Source organism: Trichomycterus rosablanca, chromosome 18, assembly GCF_030014385.1.
Source record: "Trichomycterus rosablanca isolate fTriRos1 chromosome 18, fTriRos1.hap1, whole genome shotgun sequence".
Lineage (NCBI taxonomy): Eukaryota > Metazoa > Chordata > Actinopteri > Siluriformes > Trichomycteridae > Trichomycterus > Trichomycterus rosablanca.
In genome coordinates, this window is record NC_086005.1 from 9,891,907 (window position 1) to 9,915,795 (window position 23,889).

At 41.3% G+C, this 23,889-nt stretch overlaps 1 protein-coding gene across 1 annotated transcript in view; it reads right to left on the minus strand.

Moving 5' to 3' along the window:
* Window positions 1-217: 217 nt before the first annotated feature.
* LOC134332738 (CXADR-like membrane protein) overlaps window positions 218-23,889 on the minus strand; it is a 73,443-nt gene continuing 49,771 nt past the window's right edge. The window contains exons 2-7 of the mRNA XM_063014513.1: window positions 13,537-13,691; window positions 12,291-12,483; window positions 6,968-7,135; window positions 6,167-6,289; window positions 3,410-3,551; window positions 218-557 (exon numbers count right to left, since the gene is read on the minus strand). Of these exons, the coding sequence (XP_062870583.1) occupies window positions 218-557; window positions 3,410-3,551; window positions 6,167-6,289; window positions 6,968-7,135; window positions 12,291-12,483; window positions 13,537-13,691 (1,121 nt within the window). The remainder of the gene's footprint in view (window positions 558-3,409; window positions 3,552-6,166; window positions 6,290-6,967; window positions 7,136-12,290; window positions 12,484-13,536; window positions 13,692-23,889) is intronic.

Genomic DNA, 23,889 nt, shown 5'->3' on the forward strand with positions numbered 1-23,889 from the left:
GAGAGCCTTGACCTGTTTGGTCAGTTTTTAGAGAGCTGGGTTGTTCAGTGACTTGTTGCCCATATATTACATCTGGCCAACCCTTTTTGCCCTCCCATCTATGCCAGGTGACCATCCCCAGCTTGGTGTTCCAGTCAGATCAGACCGGGTCAGGCAGGCTCATTTAGGTGTATGTGTATGTGTGTGTGTGTGTGTGTGAGGTTGTGTCTACGCATCTCTATACAGTCTGGAAGGCCTTGGTCTGGGCTGGGATCATGACCGGCATAGCGCCCATGCGTGTCAGGTTGCCTGGGTTCAGTTTGGGACTGGCATGCTGCTCAGGGAGGTTCGGGGTAACCTGTGTGTATGCAGGGGGCATGGCAGGCAATGTTGAGGGCTGAATGGCATCTTTCAAGGGCGCTTGTATGGAAGGGGGTGGATGAGGTTTGTGTACGCGAGGGGCGCCACTGGGAACCATGGACTGGGTGGAGGAGGTGCCTGATCGAGAACTTCCAGAGCGAGAAGAAGAGAGAGAGTTGGGCTTTACCAGCTTGGCCTTCGGAGCTTCTGCATCCTCTCTGTAAGACAAAGATAAAATAGAATAAAATGCCTTTATTTGTCATGTACACATATAGAGGTATACAGTACAATGAAATTCTTTCTTACATATACCAGCTTGTTTGGAAGCTGGGGTCAGAGCGCAGGGTCAGCCACTGTACGGCACCCCTGGAGCCAAGAGGGTTAGGGGCCTTGCTCAAGGGCCCAACAGTGACTGCACGGCAGAGCTGGGATTCAAACTCTCAACCTTTTAATAGCCCAAAGCTCTACCCACTAGGCTACCACTATCCCTTAAAGATGTCCCTGTAAGTGTCACTGTTGCAGCAATGAGAAGATGGACAACTCTGTCTGTGGAGCGCCCAAACAGGCTGGTATCCCAAAAAGACTCAAGAAATCTGTGGTGGTGGATTAGCATATAAAACCCAAGTAGCCTTGCATTTTTTTTTCTCTCATCATAATTGCAGTTTGACTTTCTGAATATTAATTAGTGGTACTAAATTAAAAACCTACTGTACAAATACACAGTTTGCAGAGTAAAGCTCTTCTTGCCAACTCCAAATTAGTTGCTTGCAAGCTGTTTTGTTTAATTTATGCATTATATTATATATTCTACAGATTTTTATGCAAATTAGGGGGGAATGACAAATCCTACAATAAATAACAAAATGTGCTGGTAAAAAAGAATAATGAAACATATTACAGGGCGCTGAATAAAAACAGTAAAAGCGATTAGTTGTCTTTTACAGCTGGATTACAGCTGGGTTAAATAGTATCATATATTATCTTAAAGCTTTCTCCATTTTGGATCTAGACCTCAGCCCAGACACATATTCCTGCCGCTGTTTGATACACTGATCAGCCATAACATTAAAACCACCTTCTTGTTTCTACACTCACTTTCCATTTTATCAGCTCCACTTACCATACAGAAGCACTTTGTAGTTCTAATTACTGACTGTAGTCCATCAGTTTCTCTGCATGCTTTGTTACCCCCCCTTTTCATGCTGTTCTTCAATGGTCAGGACTCTCCCAGGACCACTACAGAGCAGGTATTATTTGGGTGGTGGCTCATTCTCAGCACTGCAGTGACACTGACATGGTGGTGGTGTGTTAGTGTGTCTTGTGCTGGTATGAGTGGATCAGACACAGCAGCACTGATGGAGTTTTTAAACACCTCACTGTCACTGCTGGACTGAGAATAGTCCACCAACCAAAATATCCAAGCAACAGTGCCCCATGGGCAGCGTCCTGTGACCACTTATGAAGGTCTAGAAGATGACCAACTTAAATAGCAGCAGTAGATGAGCGATCGTCTCTGACTTTACATCTACAAGGTGGACCAACTAGGTAGGAGTGTCTAATAGAGTGGACAGTGAGTGGACACAGTGTATAAAAACTCCATCAGCGCTACTGTGTCTGATCCACTAATACCAGCACAACACACACTAACACACCAGTGTCACTGCAGTGCTGAGAATGATCCACCACCCGAATAATACCTGCTCTGTGGTGGTCATGTGGGGGTCCTGACCATTGAAGAATAGGGTGAAAGCAGGTTAAAAAAGTAATTGTAAAACCACAAAGTACTTCTATATGGTAAGTGGAGCTGATAAAATGGACAGTGAGTGTAGAAACAAGGAGGTGGTTTTAATGTTATGGCTGATCAGTGTATAAGATTATCATATACCAGGTGCTTTAATCCAAAGCAATTTATTGTTGTGAACAAATTCAGGCAATTCAGATTGAATTGCTTTGTGTCTAATTTTCCTCATGGAATTCCACTGACCAAAGGGGATGAGATCACAAATTGCTAGTTAACACTATTTATACTGTTTGTGGTTTTTCATTTTGCAGCATTTTATAGAGAGGACAAGAGAAAGACAGAGGGAGAGAGAGAGAGCGGGAGAGATTAAATGAAAAGGGAATCCTGCCAGTCCACCTCTGCACTCAGCAGAAGAAGCAGCGTCTGGACATGGCAGCGTCAGCATTTCACCATATATCGCTATAAATCACCCAATATCTTTAAAGCCCAGAGGACGATAGGTCAAAAGGGCTTATGGGATGCGGTTCCTCCGCCAGCACTCAAATCTGGTGCATTTCATCATCAATGGGCCAAAACACTGATGCAGTAAAGTCAAGTACATAAACGTGGAGAGGAAGTGAACGCTGGGGGCTCATCCTGCTGGACAGCTGCATTTTTGATGTTCGGGAATCTCACAGACTGAATTATTCATTCTCATAACATGTCTGGATTTAAGGCACTTAATAACTCTAAAGAATAGTCTGCTGTGCTAGGCTTTCGACAGTTCGGGAGCTTTAGTACCACTGAAGGTTTGATGGTAAATAATATTTTTTTTATCATGTCTATAAAGCTACTAAAACTGGAAGGAGAACATCTCCACAGATTTACTCGTATAAAGAATGCAAAAATCTAAAAGCTCACATAATTTATTTACTGGTTTGTTTATTTATTTAATCCTGGTCAGGACTGAAGTCTGGCATCACTTGGAATAAGAGAACCACAATGAGTAGCAATTGGGCAACATCTGCATGTTCTTAATGCGTAATGTTGCCACGTTTGCCTTCCAGCATAGTAATTGCCTGCTAGGGTGATGGCTAGCATGTGCTTCCTCTCAGACACCTGATGCCACCAGGTGGAAGCACATTCTATCAATTACGTATCAAAACCTGAGATTTATTATTATTATTACTGTCGGTCTGATAAATACAGGATAAGGAAATCTGTCTATTCTATACACAGAGCAGCAACTACAGTATGTCATCATAAACTCCTGTCTATAGACGGCCATGGCAGGATCTCAGGAACCCTGACCACACTGATGTAAGCAAAGACTTATAATATAGTGCTTGCCTGATTTCATTTGGCGTCTCCTCCTCTTCATATCTTTTCTTCTCTTTCTTGCGGAAGACCAGCCACACGATAAGGATAAGGAGAAGTACGCCTAAGGACACGCCCACTACGGCCCCGGCCACCACTCCCATTCCACGGACATCTGGAAAAGAACAAAGGTAAAAAAAACATCAAGGATGTCACTGTGTTTCTGCCAAAAGGTCTAGAGCAATGGTTCTTAGCTGTAGGCCGCATACATAGGTAGTGTTTGTGTATAGCTGGATGTGGCAGCTGTCAGTATAGCACTGAGTAATAATGTCTAAAAGGTAGATTTTTATTAAAGCTGATCTAAGGTCAGATCTTTAACACTCTAAAACTGATCCTGAATCACTGACATGTCAGAAAGACCAGGATACAAGTCTCCAGACAAAGCAGCAATGGAATCCTATGCACTGGATTAATTTGTTTATGCGTATAAACAATTGAAAAAGATATTCAAATATGGAAAGATAACTGCGTGCAATTTATAAAAAAAGACAACATACAAATCTAGACAGCGATCGATTTTTTTAAAAATTACACAACAACATGGATCAGCAGTTTAAAAACGGTTGTAAAAACAACAGAGGATCTAAAAATATTAATTATTTAGCTGGAATTATCAAATCTAAATCAAGTCTCACTCGAATGGAAACAAAAACTACTGCAGTAGAATGGTAAGGTACTGAACTAGTAAGCAGAAGGCTGCTGGTTTAAACTCTACCACTGCCAGGTTGCCACTGTTGGGCCCTTGAGCAAAATTGTTTTTGCATTGAAGCTATGAATAGAGTATAAGCAGTCTTTTTATTAATTCTTTTTATGCATTTTCCCTTTTCTCTTTCGCAGACTAGATGTATCCAATCCAAATCTAGTCACATACAATCAAGCCTTCTGCTTACTAGTTCAGTACCTTAATGCTAGGCTACAACTGCCCCAGCATTAAATAAACACTGATTTGATTAATTAAAAACTATTATATTTACCGGAGTGCTCAAAATTACCATAAATACTGGTGTAAACATACTAATTGATTCACATAATTTACCAACTATAACAACACTTCTACTTTACCATAATTACCAAAGCTAAAGAATGATTATTGTAAATCACAAAGTTCAGTACTAGGCTCTAAATAATTTATTTCGAAATATTATATGCAAAAATACAATTTAATAAATAAAACCACAACAAGTTATTTAATTAATTCATGGACACCATAAAGTCTGAAATTTTTCATGATGCAGTGCCAGCATACATCAATTAATGTGTACGGGTTGTTCAACGGTGCAGAATCGTCTTTAAAGCACCGTGGGGATTTTCAACAGAGCAGAATATATAACTGCCGAGTTTCCAGTGCAAAAACACACACTAATTAAAAGAACTGAATATGCATGACGGACACCAGCTTGTGCACAAATGTGAATTTAAACCCATCCTAGGAGAGGTGCAGCAGCTTGGGTTAAAGAAGTGTAAAACCATCCAACAAGCAAACTGCAGATAGACGATTTAAAGCAATCCGTCAAGCAGTACCGGGAGAATACACGGCAAACACAACAAACCATTAATCACCCAGGGCCACAAAGCAGCAAAAATCTGCGCCTGACTAAGTTTCCCCTGCCAATTAACGTTTCCACGCCAACCTCACCAACACAATTATGCAGCCGGGCTGTTAAAAAAACGTAAATTTGGAATTCAACTATGCTGATGAAACAATCATACTCTTCAGAAATGCTAAAAATATGCATTCAGCCGCCTAAACCAACCTGCTACCAATTCCTAATGAGAAGCCCGCAAAACACCAAACAAAACAAATTCTGCAGTTGGGTTTTTAATCAGCATTTTTGTGGAACACGATCAGCAGTGTCTTTATTTAAAAAGCTCAGACATTTGCATTTTCTGACTGCCAAGTGTTTTGTGTGCGTGTCAGTGTGAAGCTGCGCAGAGGCTCCGTAGGTAGTAGTAGGTCAGAAACAATTATACGAGCCCTGAACAAGACAGGAGTCTTGAAAACACAATTTAAACTTTGTGCATATAACTCCTTAGTTTAATGGATTTAAAGATGTATTACTTGTAATTACTGTTTTAAATAAAGCACAAACAGCAGCTTGTTTTCTATCCACTGCATCTTAAACAAGGAAGCATGAAGCAACTGTTGAGAAAACAGAATCAATTAGAAAACAACAAGAATTAGGGATTTGATTAACACATTGTTCATATGTTACTAGCAAAGACCTGTACCTTGCAAGCCACATTATAGTGTATGATTGCCAGATACTGCATGACAAATTACTATAAATTTGTAATATTTACAAAGAGTTAAAAAATTATTACATATTAAACTAAAGTAAGTTGACAATCTGTGTGAAATTAGCAAACCTAAGGCGAGGCACAGCTGTACAACATGCTAGTCCACAGCTGTGAAGTCCCAGTTGGTACCAACTCTATACAAATTCCTAGTCAGGTTGAGATCGTTGACACAATTAATGGAGAAATACAGAGTGTATAGCACAATCCTCTGTATTTGCTGAGGCTCTAGTGTGACTGGCAAGGGGGTTCTGGTGTACAATTATATAGATCCAGATGTGGACTATCCAACAAAAAAAAAAGAAAAAAAAAGAAAGAAAGACACCCCCAAAAAATACACATTAAGGCTGCATGGCAGTGGTATTCATCACTCAAAATGAGACTGGAAAAGGTTGTACGTCTAGCCCTTAGTGTCATACACTCACACACACTTACAGTGGATTTTGACCTCGACGGTGCAGCTCTCCTCCCCCACATCGTTGCTGGCTGTGCATTTATAGACGCCCGCGCTCTCTCGGCTCAGGTTCTTCAGAGTCACGATCTCTGGGTTCTTCAGGTCTAAACACACAAACACACATTTCATGTAAGGAATGTAGTATAAATACTATTCATACAAAAACCAAGTATCACTTTTTTTTTTTTTTTTAACAGTACACAATACAGCCACTATACAGGCTTGCAATCAACGTTCCTATTCATCCGGAATTTATAACATAAGCTTAAGGTCAGGGCAATGTTCAGGCCACTGAAGTTACTCCACAACTAATGATGAACTAATGGACATATCTATATACATAGTGGCACAGGAACAGGAAAAGGTATTTTCCAAACTGTTGCCATGAAATCTGAAAACATATATTTTGGATAATAGATGTAAGTGTGACTACAAAAAAAACAGAACTCCATAATTAGAAGCGCTGACAACATAATTTTGGCCATATAGTGTATGTCTTGCTGCTGACATGAATAATAACAGCACAGCTTTACTTTGCAGAAGATGGATTGGCTGCTCTAAACTGCAACTGGATGTGAGTAACTGACTGAATGTGAAAGTGTGTGATGCCATGTGATGGATTGGCACTTTGTCCAGTGTGTATTTGTGCCATGCACCCAGAGTTTCCAAGAGAGATCAGACCCACAGCTTCCTTGACCGTTCACTGCCGCACTAAAACTCAAGATATCAGAAGCTTCTGTTTTACAGTTTTAATTTTATAGTTTAGTCAGCAGATGTTTTACCCAGAAGAGCGAAAGGTGGAAGCTTCCCCATGTATCTGCCCTTGTCCAGGACTCTCTCCCATTTGTAGTGGATGGGGTCAGAACCGTGTGAGGATTTACAGCTCATCTTCACCTCGCTGCCCTCCAGCAGCCGGCCATCCATCCAGCAGCGTGGCTTTGAAGGCTTCACTGTGAAAGACAGATAAGACAGATACTGGTATTAAAACCAAAATGACCGTTTGGTTGGGAACATGAGGCTGTCAAGTGTGGACGAGTACGTCATTAAAAAGAGAGATGATGGAAATCCAAACATAAACTTAACCCTGAACTTACACTAAAACTAAATTTACACTTAAACTAAAACAGCTGGCGACTGTTCACTTTTTGGAGGGGGCTATGATAGTCTTGGCTCTCATTGACCAGCATGGGGTTGGTACAAGTGGTGACACAACTGCTGTAGGAAAATCAGCAACCAAGAGAGGTTTGAAAAAAAACCTTTCTACTGTGTTCTGGAGGAGAAGCTACTGGGAGATTTTAAAATCCAGTAATTTGGCTGTAAGGTTTTTTTATCTTCTCATTAAACTTTTGCAGCAGATTAGAAATAGTTTCTAATGACACTTAGCATTTAGCACAGAAGTCCTCCATGTTTGCATTTGTGATATTATTACATTTGTAATAATAAAATATTAGCCAGTGCACCATTAACTCTAAAGTCTTTTTTGCTACTTTGCCAGTTTCAAAGCTTCTCATGAACCTGCATGTTCCCCATGATCTCTAGCTCCCTGCTAGCCCATTCTGCAGCACTAGTCTCAGATTTCCCCACCCCCTGCATACCCATAAACCCCTGCACCAAGGCGATAGCAGGCAGTTTGTGCTGAGTGTGGAGAATGTGGAGGCCTGTGCTCGCAGGCAATCGCTGCAGGATGCAATTAACAGAGCCGAACGGGGCGGCAGCAGCCGTTCCATCTTCCTCTGCCGTCAGGATCGGTTACACAGAGGAGCCGCTCCGGCCCGCGCCAAGCCCATTATCCCTGTGTTGAACAAGACGAATGCTAATGCCCGTCCCGCCGAATCGAAAGTGTCGTCGCGAGGCCTCGAGAAATTTGTAGAAACGTATGTGCAATTTTCCTAATGCGCTCTTTAAAAAACGTCTTCATACATGCGACACCTCAACCACCTGAAGGAGGCTTATTACACTGACCCATAATGCTGTGCATGCTGAGATGAAAGTAGAGCTCACCTGATGATTATGCAACACAGGAAAAATGCGCCAGGAAAAAGAAGGTTCATAAAGAAAGTGGTCTGACAAGTTGGTCTGAAGCAAAAGATCTGGCCTTAACACCACTAAACACAATTGTAATGAATTGGAATGTCAACTGTGAGTCAGGTCTTACAAATGCTCTGATAATATATGGTAGAATGATATAACGGTCACAAATTCCCACCAACCCTTCAAGCAAAATCTTGTTAACTAGCCTGGAGTTTATTGTAGCTACTACTCTAGAATGAGGCACCATAATACAGCCAATGGTTTTGAAAACCATAGTCCAAGACATGAACTCCACAAGACATCTGAAGGAGTCCTCTGGCATCTGGTACTAGGACGTAACCAGCAGGTGCTTTAACTTCTGTACATTATAAGTGGATCAGCCTTCAGTAAATCCTGGTGTCTCTTTCACATGTGGCAAGTCGTTCACATAATATTGGAAAAAACAGGAATTATGGGACCCGTCAACCTTTATTCTTTGCTCTAGTGGTTTTAATGATGGGCACTCTGACTGGCCTGCAAATGTGCAGCCCAGTACAAAAGGGTTCGATGCACTGTTGCTATTCTGATGCTACTGTTTGCATTAGAAATCACATCGACATGCCAAAAGTTGGGACAGCAGTATGTAAATTGATTATGAAGTGGCGTTTCCTTAGGGGGTCGGCTTGGGAACGCACACCCCTGTATAATTTGTAAGGTGTTACCCTATTGGAGTCCATACAAGGCATAATAGTGGTGCCAGATGGATGGGACATTCTATTTCTGGGCTGCATTCCAAATGACATCCTACATCCTACCTAGTTTGTAACTATACAAGTTATTTATTTATTAGGATTTTAACATCATGTTTTACACACTTTGGTTACATTCATGACAGGAACGGTAGTCACAGGTTACACAGGATTCATTAATTCAAGTTTTAATGTCAAACACAGTCATGGACAATTTTGTATCTCCAATTCACCTCACCTGCACGTCTTTGGACTGTGGGAGGAAACCGAAGCTCCTGGAGGAAACCTGACACATGGAGAACATGCAAACTCCACACAGAAAGGAGCCGGACTGTTCCACCTAGGAATCGAACCCAGGACCTTCCTGCTGTGAGGTAACAGTGCTACCCACCGAGCCACCATGCCACCAACTATACAAGTCACAGTGCACTATTTAAAACAGTATATTGTACAGTAGTATGCAATCTGCTTCTAATGCCATTGTAACCGTGTTCTTTATATCCAGGATGACTTCGATTGGCTTGTACAATTCAATCCGAGTTTGTTCCTAAAGTCATCTGACAGATTCTCCAGACTAATAAATCTCATCAAGTAAAAGTCTGCCGACCCCCCACCCTCCCCTGCTATACTAAATAAAGCACTATGTTATCAGTTTCATATCAGGTTAGGAGAGGTTATTTTGTGTTTGTAGTGGGCTTTGAAACGACGAGCATGATTCAAACATCTCACCATAATCATAATGACATTCCACCGCCATGTCACGCAACGCCACATGTCAGAATCTCTACTTTCAGCTTAGCAACTGAGTGACGCAGGCCTGTCACTTCCGGCAAGAGGAGTTCATTAACACTGATGTTCTCAACAAGTCAAAATGACCTATTTTGTTTTATTAAGTATTAATTATATAATATTTCTATTTATTTGGTTATTTACCTCACCAGGTGTAACTATTACAATGTGCAATAATTTTTCCACAAAGTCCTGAACCAGGTGTAACTATTACAACATGCAATATTATTTCCCATGTGCAATTATTTGTAAATATTTTTTCAAAGTTATTTCAGTTTTTCTGACTTTTTTATTATTATTGTTATACATTGTACTTTTTATTGTCTATTTTTTGTACTGAGTGCTTTACTATCCCTTCGCTGCTGCAACACTGTGAATTTCCCAACTGTGGGACTAATAAACGATTACTTTAACTTATCTGGTTCATCCACACATCTGGACGAATCCATAACACAAAAGTATTAAAAACACATTTACCCCATAATATTTTGGAGATTACATTTTTGTAAAAGTAGATATTATTACACAACATAATTTATTTATTTATTGGGATTTTAACCCATCATGTTTTACACACAGCAATATATAGTTATACACTGATCAACCATAACATTAAAACCACCTCCTTGTTTCTACACTCACTGTCCATTTTATCAGCCCCACTTACCATATAGAAGCACTTTGTAGTAGGGCTGGGCGATTTTGCCAAAAAAAAAAAATCTCGATAATTTTAAAATTATAACCGATTGTCGATTACGATTTCGATTTTTTTTTTTTTTTTTGTATAATGCAATTGAAATAAGACTTAAATTTCTTTTTTTGCATTGTAATTTAAAAGACTGCAGAAGTGCAAAAATAGTAACAGCACCACCTATAATTATCCTTGTAAGGGACTCAAACTTTATAACAATAACGATATCACAATAATTAAAACAAAATAGAAATCTAAATTATCTATATGCTTTATAAGAATAGCTCACAAACAACTCTTGTTTTAAATATTGTGCAGCAGAACCACCTTACAAAAAGTTCTTTACAGGTTTCTTAAAAGGAACACAAGCCTGTACTGTGCTGTTTCCACCACTAAGTGAGTCTGTATCAGTATCTACATTGGGGGGCATCAAGTAATCACTCAGCTCAGCTTTTGTCCTCTTGTGATTGGGGGGTGGATGGAGGGGGCCAGTTCTGCTTCTAACAATATGGACTACAAATCCCATGCTCTCACGGACTGTCACGTGACTGTCACATGTCCCGGTCAGCCAATCCTGATCGGGCTCACTGTCTCCGGAGTTTTGATTCAGTTCAGCGGTGTTTGATTCAGTGAACCTTAATTAAACTCTTCTGTTTGTGTCTCATTTTGCCGATCATGTTTGCGCTCTTTATTTCTGAATCTAACCGTTACCGTGTATAATCCTTGTTGTCTTCCGTTTACTGTTTTAGTTTATCCACTGGTTTTGGACTTTACCTGATTTTGTACACTGTTTTTGCCCTTTTTATATTAAACTTTCTCTGATTTATATTCCGCGAGCGTCTGGTCAGTTTCTGCCTCGTGACATGTTGGTATTTTAATTAAAATATAAAGTATGTAAACAATCGCGATTGTCACATTCTAACATCGGGTGAAAACGTTCATGCGAATTAACCGAATTAATCGTGAAAATCGCCCAGCCCTACTTTGTAGTTCTACAATTACTGACTGTAGTCCATCTGTTTCTCTGCATACTTTGTTAGCCCCCTTTCATGTTGTTCCTTAATGGTCAGGACCACCACAGAGCAGGTATTATTTGGGTGGTGGATCATTCTCAGCACTGCAGTGACACTGACATGGTGGTGGTGTTAGTGTGTGTTGTGCTGGTATGAGTGGATCAGACACGGCAGCACTGCTGGAGTTTTTAAATACCGTGTCCACTCACTGTCCACTCTATTAGACACTCCTACCTAGTTAGTCCACCTTGTAGATGTAAAGTCAGAGACGATCACTCAACTATTGCTGCTGTTTGAGTTGGTCATCTTCTAGACATTCATCAGTGGTCACAGGACACTGCCCACGGGGCGCTGTTGGCTGGATATTTGGGTTGGTGGACTTTTCTCAGTCCAGCAGTGACAGTGAGGTGTTGAAAAACTCCATCAGTGCTGCTGTGTCTGATCCACTCATACCAGCACAACACACACTAACACACCACCACCATGTCAGTGTCACTGCAGTGCTGAGAATGATCCACCACCCAAATAATACCTGCTCTGTAGTGGTCCTGTGGGGGTCCTGACCATTGAAGAACAGCATGAAAGGGGGCTAACAAAGCATGAAGAGAAACAGATGGACTACAGTCAGTAATTGTAGAAGTATAAAGTGCTCCTATATGGTAAGTGGAGCTGACAAAATGGACAGTGAGTGTAGAAACAAGGAGGTGGTTTTAATGTTATGGTTGATCGGTGTATATAAAGACAATATAGACACTTTTCTTTATCTTCTACTTCATATTGTTTATACTGCCACAATAAAATGCAAAAAAAAAAAAAAAAAAAAGATCAAAAGTGATTTTTGTAATGGACTCACCGAGTACGATGAGGCTGACGGTGTTCCAGAGGTAATTTCCTCCATTCTTCACCTTACAGCTGTACTCCCCGGAATCACTCAGTGAGAGGTCGCTGATCATCAGTGAGGCGTCACCCTTCAGGTAATCCCCCGCTAGTGCCAGCCTCTCTGCATTGCTCAGGTTGAAGATCCGCCCAGCAAAGTAGGTGATCAGCTGCAGAACGATTTAGAACTTAATGGATTCCATTCATGTCTAGCTGCACCTAATCCAAATTCACAATGTGTAATGTCATACATCATATGGACGTGTAATGCACACCGTCTATGTACTCTGGGCCAGCATAAGTACAGAATCTGTGGTAATACATCATGTTTTATTACCCGGACACACAGAAGCACAGCTACACTATACAGTCATTATACATGTACGTTTGTATGTTACTGAGTTTTTGAGTTATACTTTTAGCCACATCCATTACTAACTGGTATAAAATGAGTAATATGCTTCCAAATTGATGGCATCAGTCTGGGAAAAGGCCCAGCATAAATAAAGCCAGGTGCAAAAAAGCCATATAGGTCCATAAGCACATGATTGAGTAAGTTTGGTGTAAAGGAACTCCATTGGCCAGCACAATGACCAGCCTAAGACTATTAAACATCTTTTGGATGAATTGGAATGTTGATCGCAGGCCAATGCCTGACCTCACAACTGCTCTTTTTTCACTGAATGGGCACAAATGTCCACAGACACATGTCAAAATCTTGTGTAATGCATTCTGAGAAGAGAGATTCAAACCCCGGATCCCCAAATCTTAGTCAGGAGTGACTCATGATCAAGCCAGAAGCTTTCAGCATCAACATCAGGCATGTGTAGGGCAGGCAGAAATGTGGAACTGGGTGTAGGTTAGATGGTGGTGCCAATTTAAAGATCTGTTAAATATCACTGGTACAGAAACAAAGGATTTGTACTATTTACTCATTTATTTTTACTAAATGGTTCATCCTGATCAGAGGTCTTGCACCAGGTCTGACACCAGTCAGAATATAAAACATACTAAGTTTGAATAATATTAATAATATAGTATTATTACAAATGGCTTTTATTTATTTTGCCTTTACCAAACATACCACCAGGTATAATTATCAGTATTCTATGGCACCTATTGATTAGTAATGTTAAAAAGAGTTTGAAATGCTATCAGTACCTGCAAAAAGCACATTGACATCACAATATTGGTACTAAAAGGGTAGTAAAAAGCATCCTTACCACTTTCTGTTTGGCGTTAGGCTTCACCAGCAGCCACTCAATGTCCAGCAGTGAGGTGTCACCCTGCCAGAGCTGATGGTAACATGGCAGAGTGGCGTTATCACCCACCACCCGCTTCATCTCCGTCTGCCCATTCGCACACAGCACATGCACCACTGCCAACAGAGAACCAGAGACAAACTGAGTTAGTTACTTAGATGTTTTTATGCTGTGCTTATGCACACTACTGTATTAGGGCTCATGCATAACACACACTACTGTATTAGGGCACTTGGATAACATACACTGCTGTATTAGGGCACTTGTATGACACACACGCTACTGTATTAGGGCACTTGTATGACACACACTACTGTATTAGGGCACTTGGATAACGCACACTACTGTATTAGGGCACTTGTATGACATACACTACTGTATTGGGCACTTGGACAACGCACACTACTGTATTAGGGCACTTGGATAACACACACTGCTGTATTAGGGCACTTGTATGACACACACTACTGTATTGGGCACTTGGATAACACACTACTGTATTAGGGCACTTGGATAACACACACTACTGTATTAGGGCACTTGGATAACACACACTGCTGTATTAGGGCACTTGTATGACACACATTACTGTATTGGGCACTTGGATAACACACACTACTGTATTGGGCACTTGGATAACACACACGCTACTGTATTAGGGCTCATGGATAACACACACTACTGTATTAGGGCACTTGTATGACACACACTACTGTATTAGGGCACTTGTATGACACACACTACTGTATTAGGGCACTTGTATGACACACACTACTGTATTAGGGCTCATGGATAACACACACTACTGTATTAGGGCTCATGAATAACACACACTACTGTATTAGGGCACTTGGATAACACACACTACTGTTTTAGGGCTCATGGATAACACACACTACTGTATTAGGGCACTTGGATAACACACACTACTGTATTAGGGCACTTGGATAACACACACTGCTGTATTAGGGCACTTGTATGACACACATTACTGTATTGGGCACTTGGACAACACACACTACTGTATTAGGGCACTTGGATAACACACGCTACTGTATTAGGGCACTTGAATAACACACACTACTGTATTAGGGCTCATGGATAACACACACTACTGTATTAGGGCTCATGGATAACACACACTACTGTATTAGGGCACTTGGATAACACACACTACTGTATTAGGGCACTTGGATAACACACACTGCTGTATTAGGGCACTTGTATGACACACATTACTGTATTGGGCACTTGGATAACACACACTACTGTATTGGGCACTTGGATAACACACACGCTACTGTATTAGGGCTCATGGATAACACACACTACTGTATTAGGGCACTTGTATGACACACACTACTGTATTAGGGCACTTGTATGACACACACTACTGTATTAGGGCACTTGTATGACACACACTACTGTATTAGGGCTCATGGATAACACACACTACTGTATTAGGGCACTTGGATAACACACACTGCTGTATTAGGGCACTTGTATGACACACATTACTGTATTGGGCACTTGGATAACACACACTACTGTATTGGGCACTTGGATAACACACACGCTACTGTATTAGGGCTCATGGATAACACACACTACTGTATTAGGGCACTTGTATGACACACACTACTGTATTAGGGCACTTGTATGACACACACTACTGTATTAGGGCACTTGTATGACACACACTACTGTATTAGGGCTCATGGATAACACACACTACTGTATTAGGGCACTTGTATGACACACACTACTGTATTAGGGCACTTGTATGACACACACTACTGTATTAGGGCACTTGTATGACACACACTACTGTATTAGGGCACTTGTATGACACACACTACTGTATTAGGGCTCATGGATAACACACACTACTGTATTAGGGCACTTGTATGACACACACTACTGTATTAGGGCACTTGTATGACACACACTACTGTATTAGGGCACTTGTATGACACACACTACTGTATTAGGGCTCATGGATAACACACACTACTGTATTAGGGCTCATGAATAACACACACTACTGTATTAGGGCACTTGGATAACACACACTACTGTTTTAGGGCTCATGGATAACACACACTACTGTATTAGGGCACTTGGATAACACACACTACTGTATTAGGGCACTTGGATAACACACACTGCTGTATTAGGGCACTTGTATGACACACATTACTGTATTGGGCACTTGGACAACACACACTACTGTATTAGGGCACTTGGATAACACACGCTACTGTATTAGGGCACTTGAATAACACACACTACTGTATTAGGGCTCATGGATAACACACACTACTGTATTAGGGCTCATGGATAACACACACTACTGTATTAGGGCACTTGGATAACACACACTACTGTATTAGGGCACTTGGATAACACACACTGCTGTATTAGGGCACTTGTATGACACACATTACTGTATTGGGCACTTGGATAACACACACTACTGTATTGGGCACTTGGATAACACACACGCTACTGTATTAGGGCTCATGGATAACACACACTACTGTATTAGGGCACTTGTATGACACACACTACTGTATTAGGGCACTTGTATGACACACACTACTGTATTAGGGCACTTGTATGACACACACTACTGTATTAGGGCTCATGGATAACACACACTACTGTATTAGGGCTCATGAATAACACACACTACTGTATTAGGGCAATTGGATAACACACACTACTGTTTTAGGGCTCATGGATAACACACACTACTGTATTAGGGCACTTGGATAACACACACTACTGTATTAGGGCACTTGGATAACACACACTGCTGTATTAGGGCACTTGTATGACACACATTACTGTATTGGGCACTTGGACAACACACACTACTGTATTAGGGCACTTGGATAACACACGCTACTGTATTAGGGCACTTGAATAACACACACTACTGTATTAGGGCTCATGGATAACACACACTACTGTATTAGGGCTCATGGATAACACACACTACTGTATTAGGGCACTTGGATAACACACACGCACTGTATTAGGGCACTTGAATAACACACACTACTGTATTAGGGCTCATGGATAACACACACTACTGTATTAGGGCTCATGGATAACACACACTACTGTATTAGGGCACTTGGATAACACACACACTACTGTATTAGGGCTCATGGATAACACACACTGCTGTATTAGGGCACTTGTATGACACACATTACTGTATTGGGCACTTGGACAACACACACTACTGTATTAGGGCACTTGGATAACACACGCTACTGTATTAGGGCACTTGAATAACACACACTACTGTATTAGGGCTCATGGATAACACACACTACTGTATTAGGGCTCATGGATAACACACACTACTGTATTAGGGCACTTGAATAACACACACTACTGTATTAGGGCTCATGGATAACACACACTACTGTATTAGGGCTCATGGATAACACACACACTACTGTATTAGGGCACTTGGATAACACACACACTACTGTATTAGGGCTCATGGATAACACACACTACTGTATTAGGGCACTTGGATACCACACACGGATGGAGATCTGTGATCGATTGCTAGTCCACGAGTGCCAGCCAATTTCCAGAGTCTTTCAGACAGTCGTATTACATACAGAGAGACACACTATACTGCTGTGATCATCCACTTCTAATGCAGGTGAATTCACCATCCAACAGAGACTGGGTTTGCAGTAGCAAAGGGGAACCCCGTCAACCTCCCTCCCTCAGACAGAGCCAACTGTGTCTTTTGAATGCAAATTGAAAGCATAGCTGGGATTTAAATTTAAAAGCTTGGAAACTCAGCATTAATGAGCTTAAGCGTTAGACCGCTGTGCCACCTGAAGTTCTTGGACTGGTTTTACTGCCTGATGCTAGTAAGTGCTAGTAATCTGGCTATAATTATGAAGAACTGGGAGATGGAATGGATGTGTCAGTTTTGGCTGTAGCTTCAGTCTCACTGGAGGTCTGATTCGGCATCAGAGGATCAGATTACTGCTCTGATCATGCTCGGCTAAAAACAGATGACTGTGGGATCGAGGGACACAACAGTTTGTCTCTTTCTCTGCCATTTACTGCAAATGATCCAATTAAACAGAATTTAATTTGAATTCAAAACAAACCATCCATTGCAAAAAATGTATTTTATTATTTCACTACTTTGGAATTAGTTAGTGATTAGTAAACATCCATACCTGATCTGTATACACTATATAGCCAATACTAGGTGGACAGCTGTCTATTGGCTTGTTACATCCTATTCAAAACCATGGGCAGTGAAATAACCATAACATCCTTTACTCATCTGGGATAGCTTTCCACAAAATCTTAAAATGCATCTGTGGGAATTTGTGCCCATTAATTAAAGAGAGCTGTTATGATATAGTAGATTTTACCCACTTGTTACCAGTGAGTGTGGCTAAAACTAGGGATGCAGCGATACCATTTTTTCCCAACCGAGTACGAGTACAAGTACATTTATTTTTGTACTCGCCGATACCAATACCTATTTAGAATGATGCAATCTGGAGCATTATGGAATAGTGTAGTTTTTAGTGTAAAATAGTGCAGTGGAACAGTTGCTTGGGTTGCCCTCACTAATTGTAAAAAAAACCCAAAAAAACACCACACAGACATAATTGAGAAAGCTTCTGACAAGCTAACGTAAACGTTCATTAATAAACGCACGTAATTAACGTTGTGCACATCGTACATGCGATGCGATTCTGCTGATTGGAATTTTTACTTTAAAAAGATAATACAGTCCGATCCCATCTGAGCCGATTCTATCAGCACATACATTCGTGGTTCACCTAGGTAAATCGTAAACGATTGACGAAATGAGTCGACTCCTGAATCACTTGTATCGACACTGTGAACAGAGTATTGAACACAAACACGTCCTGTAACAGCGGTTGCTGCTTTTGTAACCGGTTTATCTTCGCTGTTAGCTCTATTGTTAGCTTTATCTTTTTTTTTTTTGTCAAACGGAACTAAATAACATTAAACGTGCGTGTGAGTGTGGTCAGTGAGAATAATTCAATCTGTCTCCCGTGGGTGAAAAATGAATTGCTTTAGTTTTAGAAGTGAAAAAATCTCGTAATGTCACACCCCCCCCCCCCCCCCAGACAAGCACTCGTGCCCCACAGGTTGAAAATCCCTGCGTTAACGCAGCAACGTGCACTAGGAACACAGTATCGGATGTTTAGTATCGGGTACGAGTTAATGAGCGCGGTATCGGGCTAATACCCGATACTAGTATCGGTACTCATTCATCTCTAGCTAAAACACATTAAATTAATTACACAACCACAAATATTAGGCCATGTAGTGTATTTTACTCCTATTTACTACGGTAGTCTGAGATTCCAATGTACTCACGTACAGACTGATCATGTCAGCCGAGCAGCAGAGTTGAAGCTCCACCCTTGTCCATTCACACATCATTACTAACCTTCTGCACTGGACCTAGATATAAGATGCTTCTGATTCATAAAGTGATTTTCTAAATTGCCTCGCCCCACCCAAACAAAGCGCCACTCTGACTGTCTAAAGGAAATGGATGCTTGTACACATAGTAGCTTGAATTAAAACATTTAGGAGTTTCCTTGCCATTACATGGTCAGCTAAATTTACAAGGTGTCTTTAATGGGCTTTTATTTGTTCTCTGTTGCATATCAGATGTGCATTAAGGCTGTAAGTGGGTTAAATGTAGGCCGGCAATCTGAAATTAGATCAGACCTGTGTTGGTGGGGTCTGTGGGAGGTTTTGATTATTTGGCACAGATTAGGATTAATTAGAACAGATAGTTTTGCTTTTAATTCATATCCCAACAAATCACTTTTGCTAGATATTCACCTCTATTGTTGTTGTTAATTTGAGCTGCCAAACGACAAATCTTGACCGTGATGGTTGATGCTACAAAATAGAAGTTTTTGGGGGTGGGGCTCTCCAAAGACTTATGGCACATACACAGAGGGCTGGAACCTCTGTTCCTTCATCTATGCACTACACAACAAACAAAGCCAAACATGAAAGGTGTTTGGACTGGAAACCATTGCAGGGCTCTAGAGTGCGACCAATTTGGTCGCACATGCGACCTAATTTCTCAATGGTGCGACTAAAAAAAATCTCAGGTCGCACCGGTGCGACCAGGCATCCGAGGGAGAAAAAAACCAGACACACATTAGGCCAATAACATGGTCTAAACCAATCAGAGATAGCGAAGGGCGGGACATTATTGTAGCGGTGATATGTGAGCGACATTCAGCTCAGCCAATCAGAATGCAGCACCAGGTTTCTACATGTGCGTTCGGATGTTCTGCAGTAAGTTTAGTTTTGTATATGAGACTCGCCGGATGTCCCCAGAATGAAAGTTCGGGTTCTGGAGCTCGGCGGTGTAAAGTGTTGTAACGCTCACTGAAGTCCTGACTAAACAGTTAAAGTGACTCGACCCTGTCGTGTGCCTTTATTCCCACACCTCCACCACCGCACAGCAAAAGACCCGCAGCATCCCCACCGGACAGCGGCTAGGTGAGCCGACCCTCTACAGTAGCAAGGGGCTAATGCTAGCGGTAAAGTGTGGCGATAGTGAAAGTAAAAACACGACAATATTTTCGTTAAGTAAAATATAAAAATAACTAAAAGACCAAAATATATTACAATACATGTAGTCAAAATACACAGTGAGTGCACCGCAAGCGATTTTGGGAATCTGTGTAAAAGATACAGTAAAGCCGATAATATAATGCACTGCATTTAAGATTACACTCTAACACACACAAACATATACATATAATTTTAAATACACACACACACATAAATAGATATACACACATACATACACATTTACTCTATTATTATTTTTTATAATTTTTATAAGTGTGCTATAATTAGTCTATAATACTATAATTAACTGTATTAACTGTATAATTACTACAGTATATTAACTGTAAAGAGCATGGGAAGACCATGGCCGGCAATAGTATATTTGTGACTGGTTCTAATAAATTTTGAATTGAAAGGCTGAAAAAGCCCAATGCATCTATAAAACACATTACATGCCGCGATAAATGCACTGCCCAAGTGTCCCCTCTCCCCACTGCCCTTCATTGTCAGGCAGCAGCAAACAGATCATCAGACAAGGCCATGTTGACCAGATTGTTAGTTATTTACAAGTCAATATTGCCTGTGTGGACAGTGATTTAAAAAAAAAAAGTGAACCTGTAAAACTGCGGTGTTAAATGCGATGCGGTCGAAAATTTGGGTGCACCTAACTTTTGTGCTGGTGCACCTAAGAAAAAAAGTTAGGCGCACCAGTGCAACCAGTGCAAAAAGTTAGTCTAGAGCCCTGCATTGTTGCCAGTGCCAAGATTTAGTTCTGTGCTCAAGGTAAATAATAAAACGATATCTGCCAACAACCCCACACTCCCCAAAATTCTGGATGAGATTAATTTACCAACACCTGCTATAGAAAAATATGAAGCCAGTCAAGACAAATGGAAAAAAATATTTGAGACATGAGACAATCCATGTGTTTGGGAGGGCTTTCCACAAGATTATGAAGTGTGCAAATTTGTGCCAATGCAGTCAAAATAGAATCCCAGATTAATGGAGGCTGGTACATCAGCAGAGGGGGATGATTCTATAATAATGCCAATGCATGCATTTCTGTGTTTGTCCACCCATGTTTATGTTCATCGTTCGTTCGTGTGTGTGTGTGTGTGTGTGTGTGTGTGTGTATTGATTTGTGTGCACATTTGTGTGCATGTGTGCACCTCATTTAAATCTGTGGCAATTAAATCCTGCATGATTTGTCCTCAGCAGAGAATCGAATGCATCAATAGCTCTGTCTGAAAGAAACCGTGCAGTGAATGTTAAACAACCAGGAGAACACGACCATCTCCAACATCACACCAAGAGAACATCACAATCTCCAACACCACACCAGGAGAACATCACAATCTCCAACACCACACCAGGAGAACACCACCATCTCCAACATCACACCAGGAGAACACCAACATCTCCAACATCCCACCAGGAGAACACCACCATCTCCAACATCACACCAGGAGAACACCACCATCTCCAACATCACACCAGGAGAACACCACCATCTCCAACATCACACCAGGAGAACACCAACATCTCCAACACACCACCAGGAGAACACCATCTCCAACATCCCACCAGGAGAACATCACAATCTCCAACACCACACCAGGAGAACACCACCATCTCCAACATCACACCAGGAGAACACCAACATCTCCAACATCACACCAGGAGAACACCATCTCCAACATCCCACCAGGAAATCATCACAATCTCCAACACCACACCAGGAGAACACCATCTCCAGCATCCCACCAGGAGAACACCACCATCTCCAACATCACACCAGGAGAACATCACAATCTCCAACACCACACCAGGAGAACACCATCTGCAACATCCCACCAGGAGAACACCACCATCTCCAACACCACACCAGGAGAACACCACCATCTCCAACATCCCACCAGGAGAACACCACCATCTCCAACACCACACCAGGAGAACACCATCTCCAACATCCCACCAGGAGAACACTACCATCTCCAACATCACACCAGGAGAACACCAACATCTCCAACCAGGAGAACACCACCATCTCAAACATCCCACCAGAAAAACACTATCATCTCCAACCTGGAGAAAACCACCATCTCCAACATCCCACTAGGAGAACAACACCATCTCCAACATCTTACTAGGAGAACACTACCATCTCCAACATCACACCAGGAGAACACCACCATTTCCAACATCCCACCTGGAGAACACCATCTCCAACATCATACCAGGAGAACAACGCCATCTCCAACACCACACCAGGAGAACAACAATATTTCCAACATCAACATCCCACCAGGAGAACACCACCATCTCCAACATCCCCCAAGGAGAACACCATCTCCAACATCCCACCATGGATAAACAATGCACACGTGCCCAGCTGTCCACAACCAGGATCATCAGACCAGATGACCTCCTTTCATTGCTCTGCTGTCCAATTTTGCTGCATTTGTGCCCACGGAAGGAATTAGCCTGGGTATTTTGACTTTTTGTCCATGTCCACCATCAATGAGTCTTGGCCACCCGCTGTCATCATCTGTAGCCTGGTCCTCCTTGGACCACTGTCGGTGGGGACTCACCACAGCTGCCCGTGTTCTATCCTTGCTTTTTTTGAGATAATTGAACCCAGTTGTGTGGCCCTAACAATTTGAGACGTAATAAAGTCACATTCAAGACATGAACTATGAGGAACTACCATCAGCCCTAAATAATACGACTAGGCGCTGCTCATCACATTTTTAAAGGTGGTCATATGTTTTGGCTCATCAGTGTATAGGATTGATTATAAGAAGTGGGAGTCTTTCATCAGGAAGGAAAACATTACCACTATTCAGTTCCAACTATGGCTGCAACTATCGATTATTTTTGTAATCGAGTATTCTATCGATTATTCCAGCGATTAATCGAGTAATCGGATAAGAAATACTTTTGCTTTAACAAAGACAAAACAAATACATATTAGATTAAATAACACATGTTTCTTAAACCAAACTGTACATTTGTATTCCTTGCATACAGGACAGTTTAACATTTTTTAAATGCAAAAATAAATAAATCAAAAATAAATCAATTTACTTTTACAATGTAAACAGGCAACCTGAAACATCAGGTCATCAAGTCATAAATAATAATAAACAAAAATACATGAACATAAGCCTGTAATTTGTGCAACTTTCAAAACTCAAAGTTTCAGCTACAGCTCACGCAGAACATAAAGCTTTAATATTTTGTTGGGAGGTTTTGTGGTGTTTGTAGGGGGATAAAAATCTGTCAGGATTGTGTCTTTAGATGAGGTAGATCTGGTGTGTGTGTGTGTGTGTATGTATGTATGTGTGTGTTTGCCTAAATCTTCATAAAAGCCTGTGGTGGTTGAAACGAAGTAAAGTCAGTAAACATGAGTAAAGTAAACACGACACTCTGATGGTGTGGATGTTATACTGAGTTTTAGTTTTATCAGCTTAAAATGATCTCAAACTTTCTGTGGTTTTCTCTGTCCAGTCTCCTCCTGTTCGCTATTTTCTCTCTATATTTTGCAGTCCGCGCTATCAAATCTCGGCTGCGTCCTAAACTGATACGTTCAGTTCACAGGAGCGGCGAACGTGTCCAAATACGTAGTGTTCATTAAACTGTCCGCAAAAAGAACCCGGATTAAGTCCTGTTAAGTTC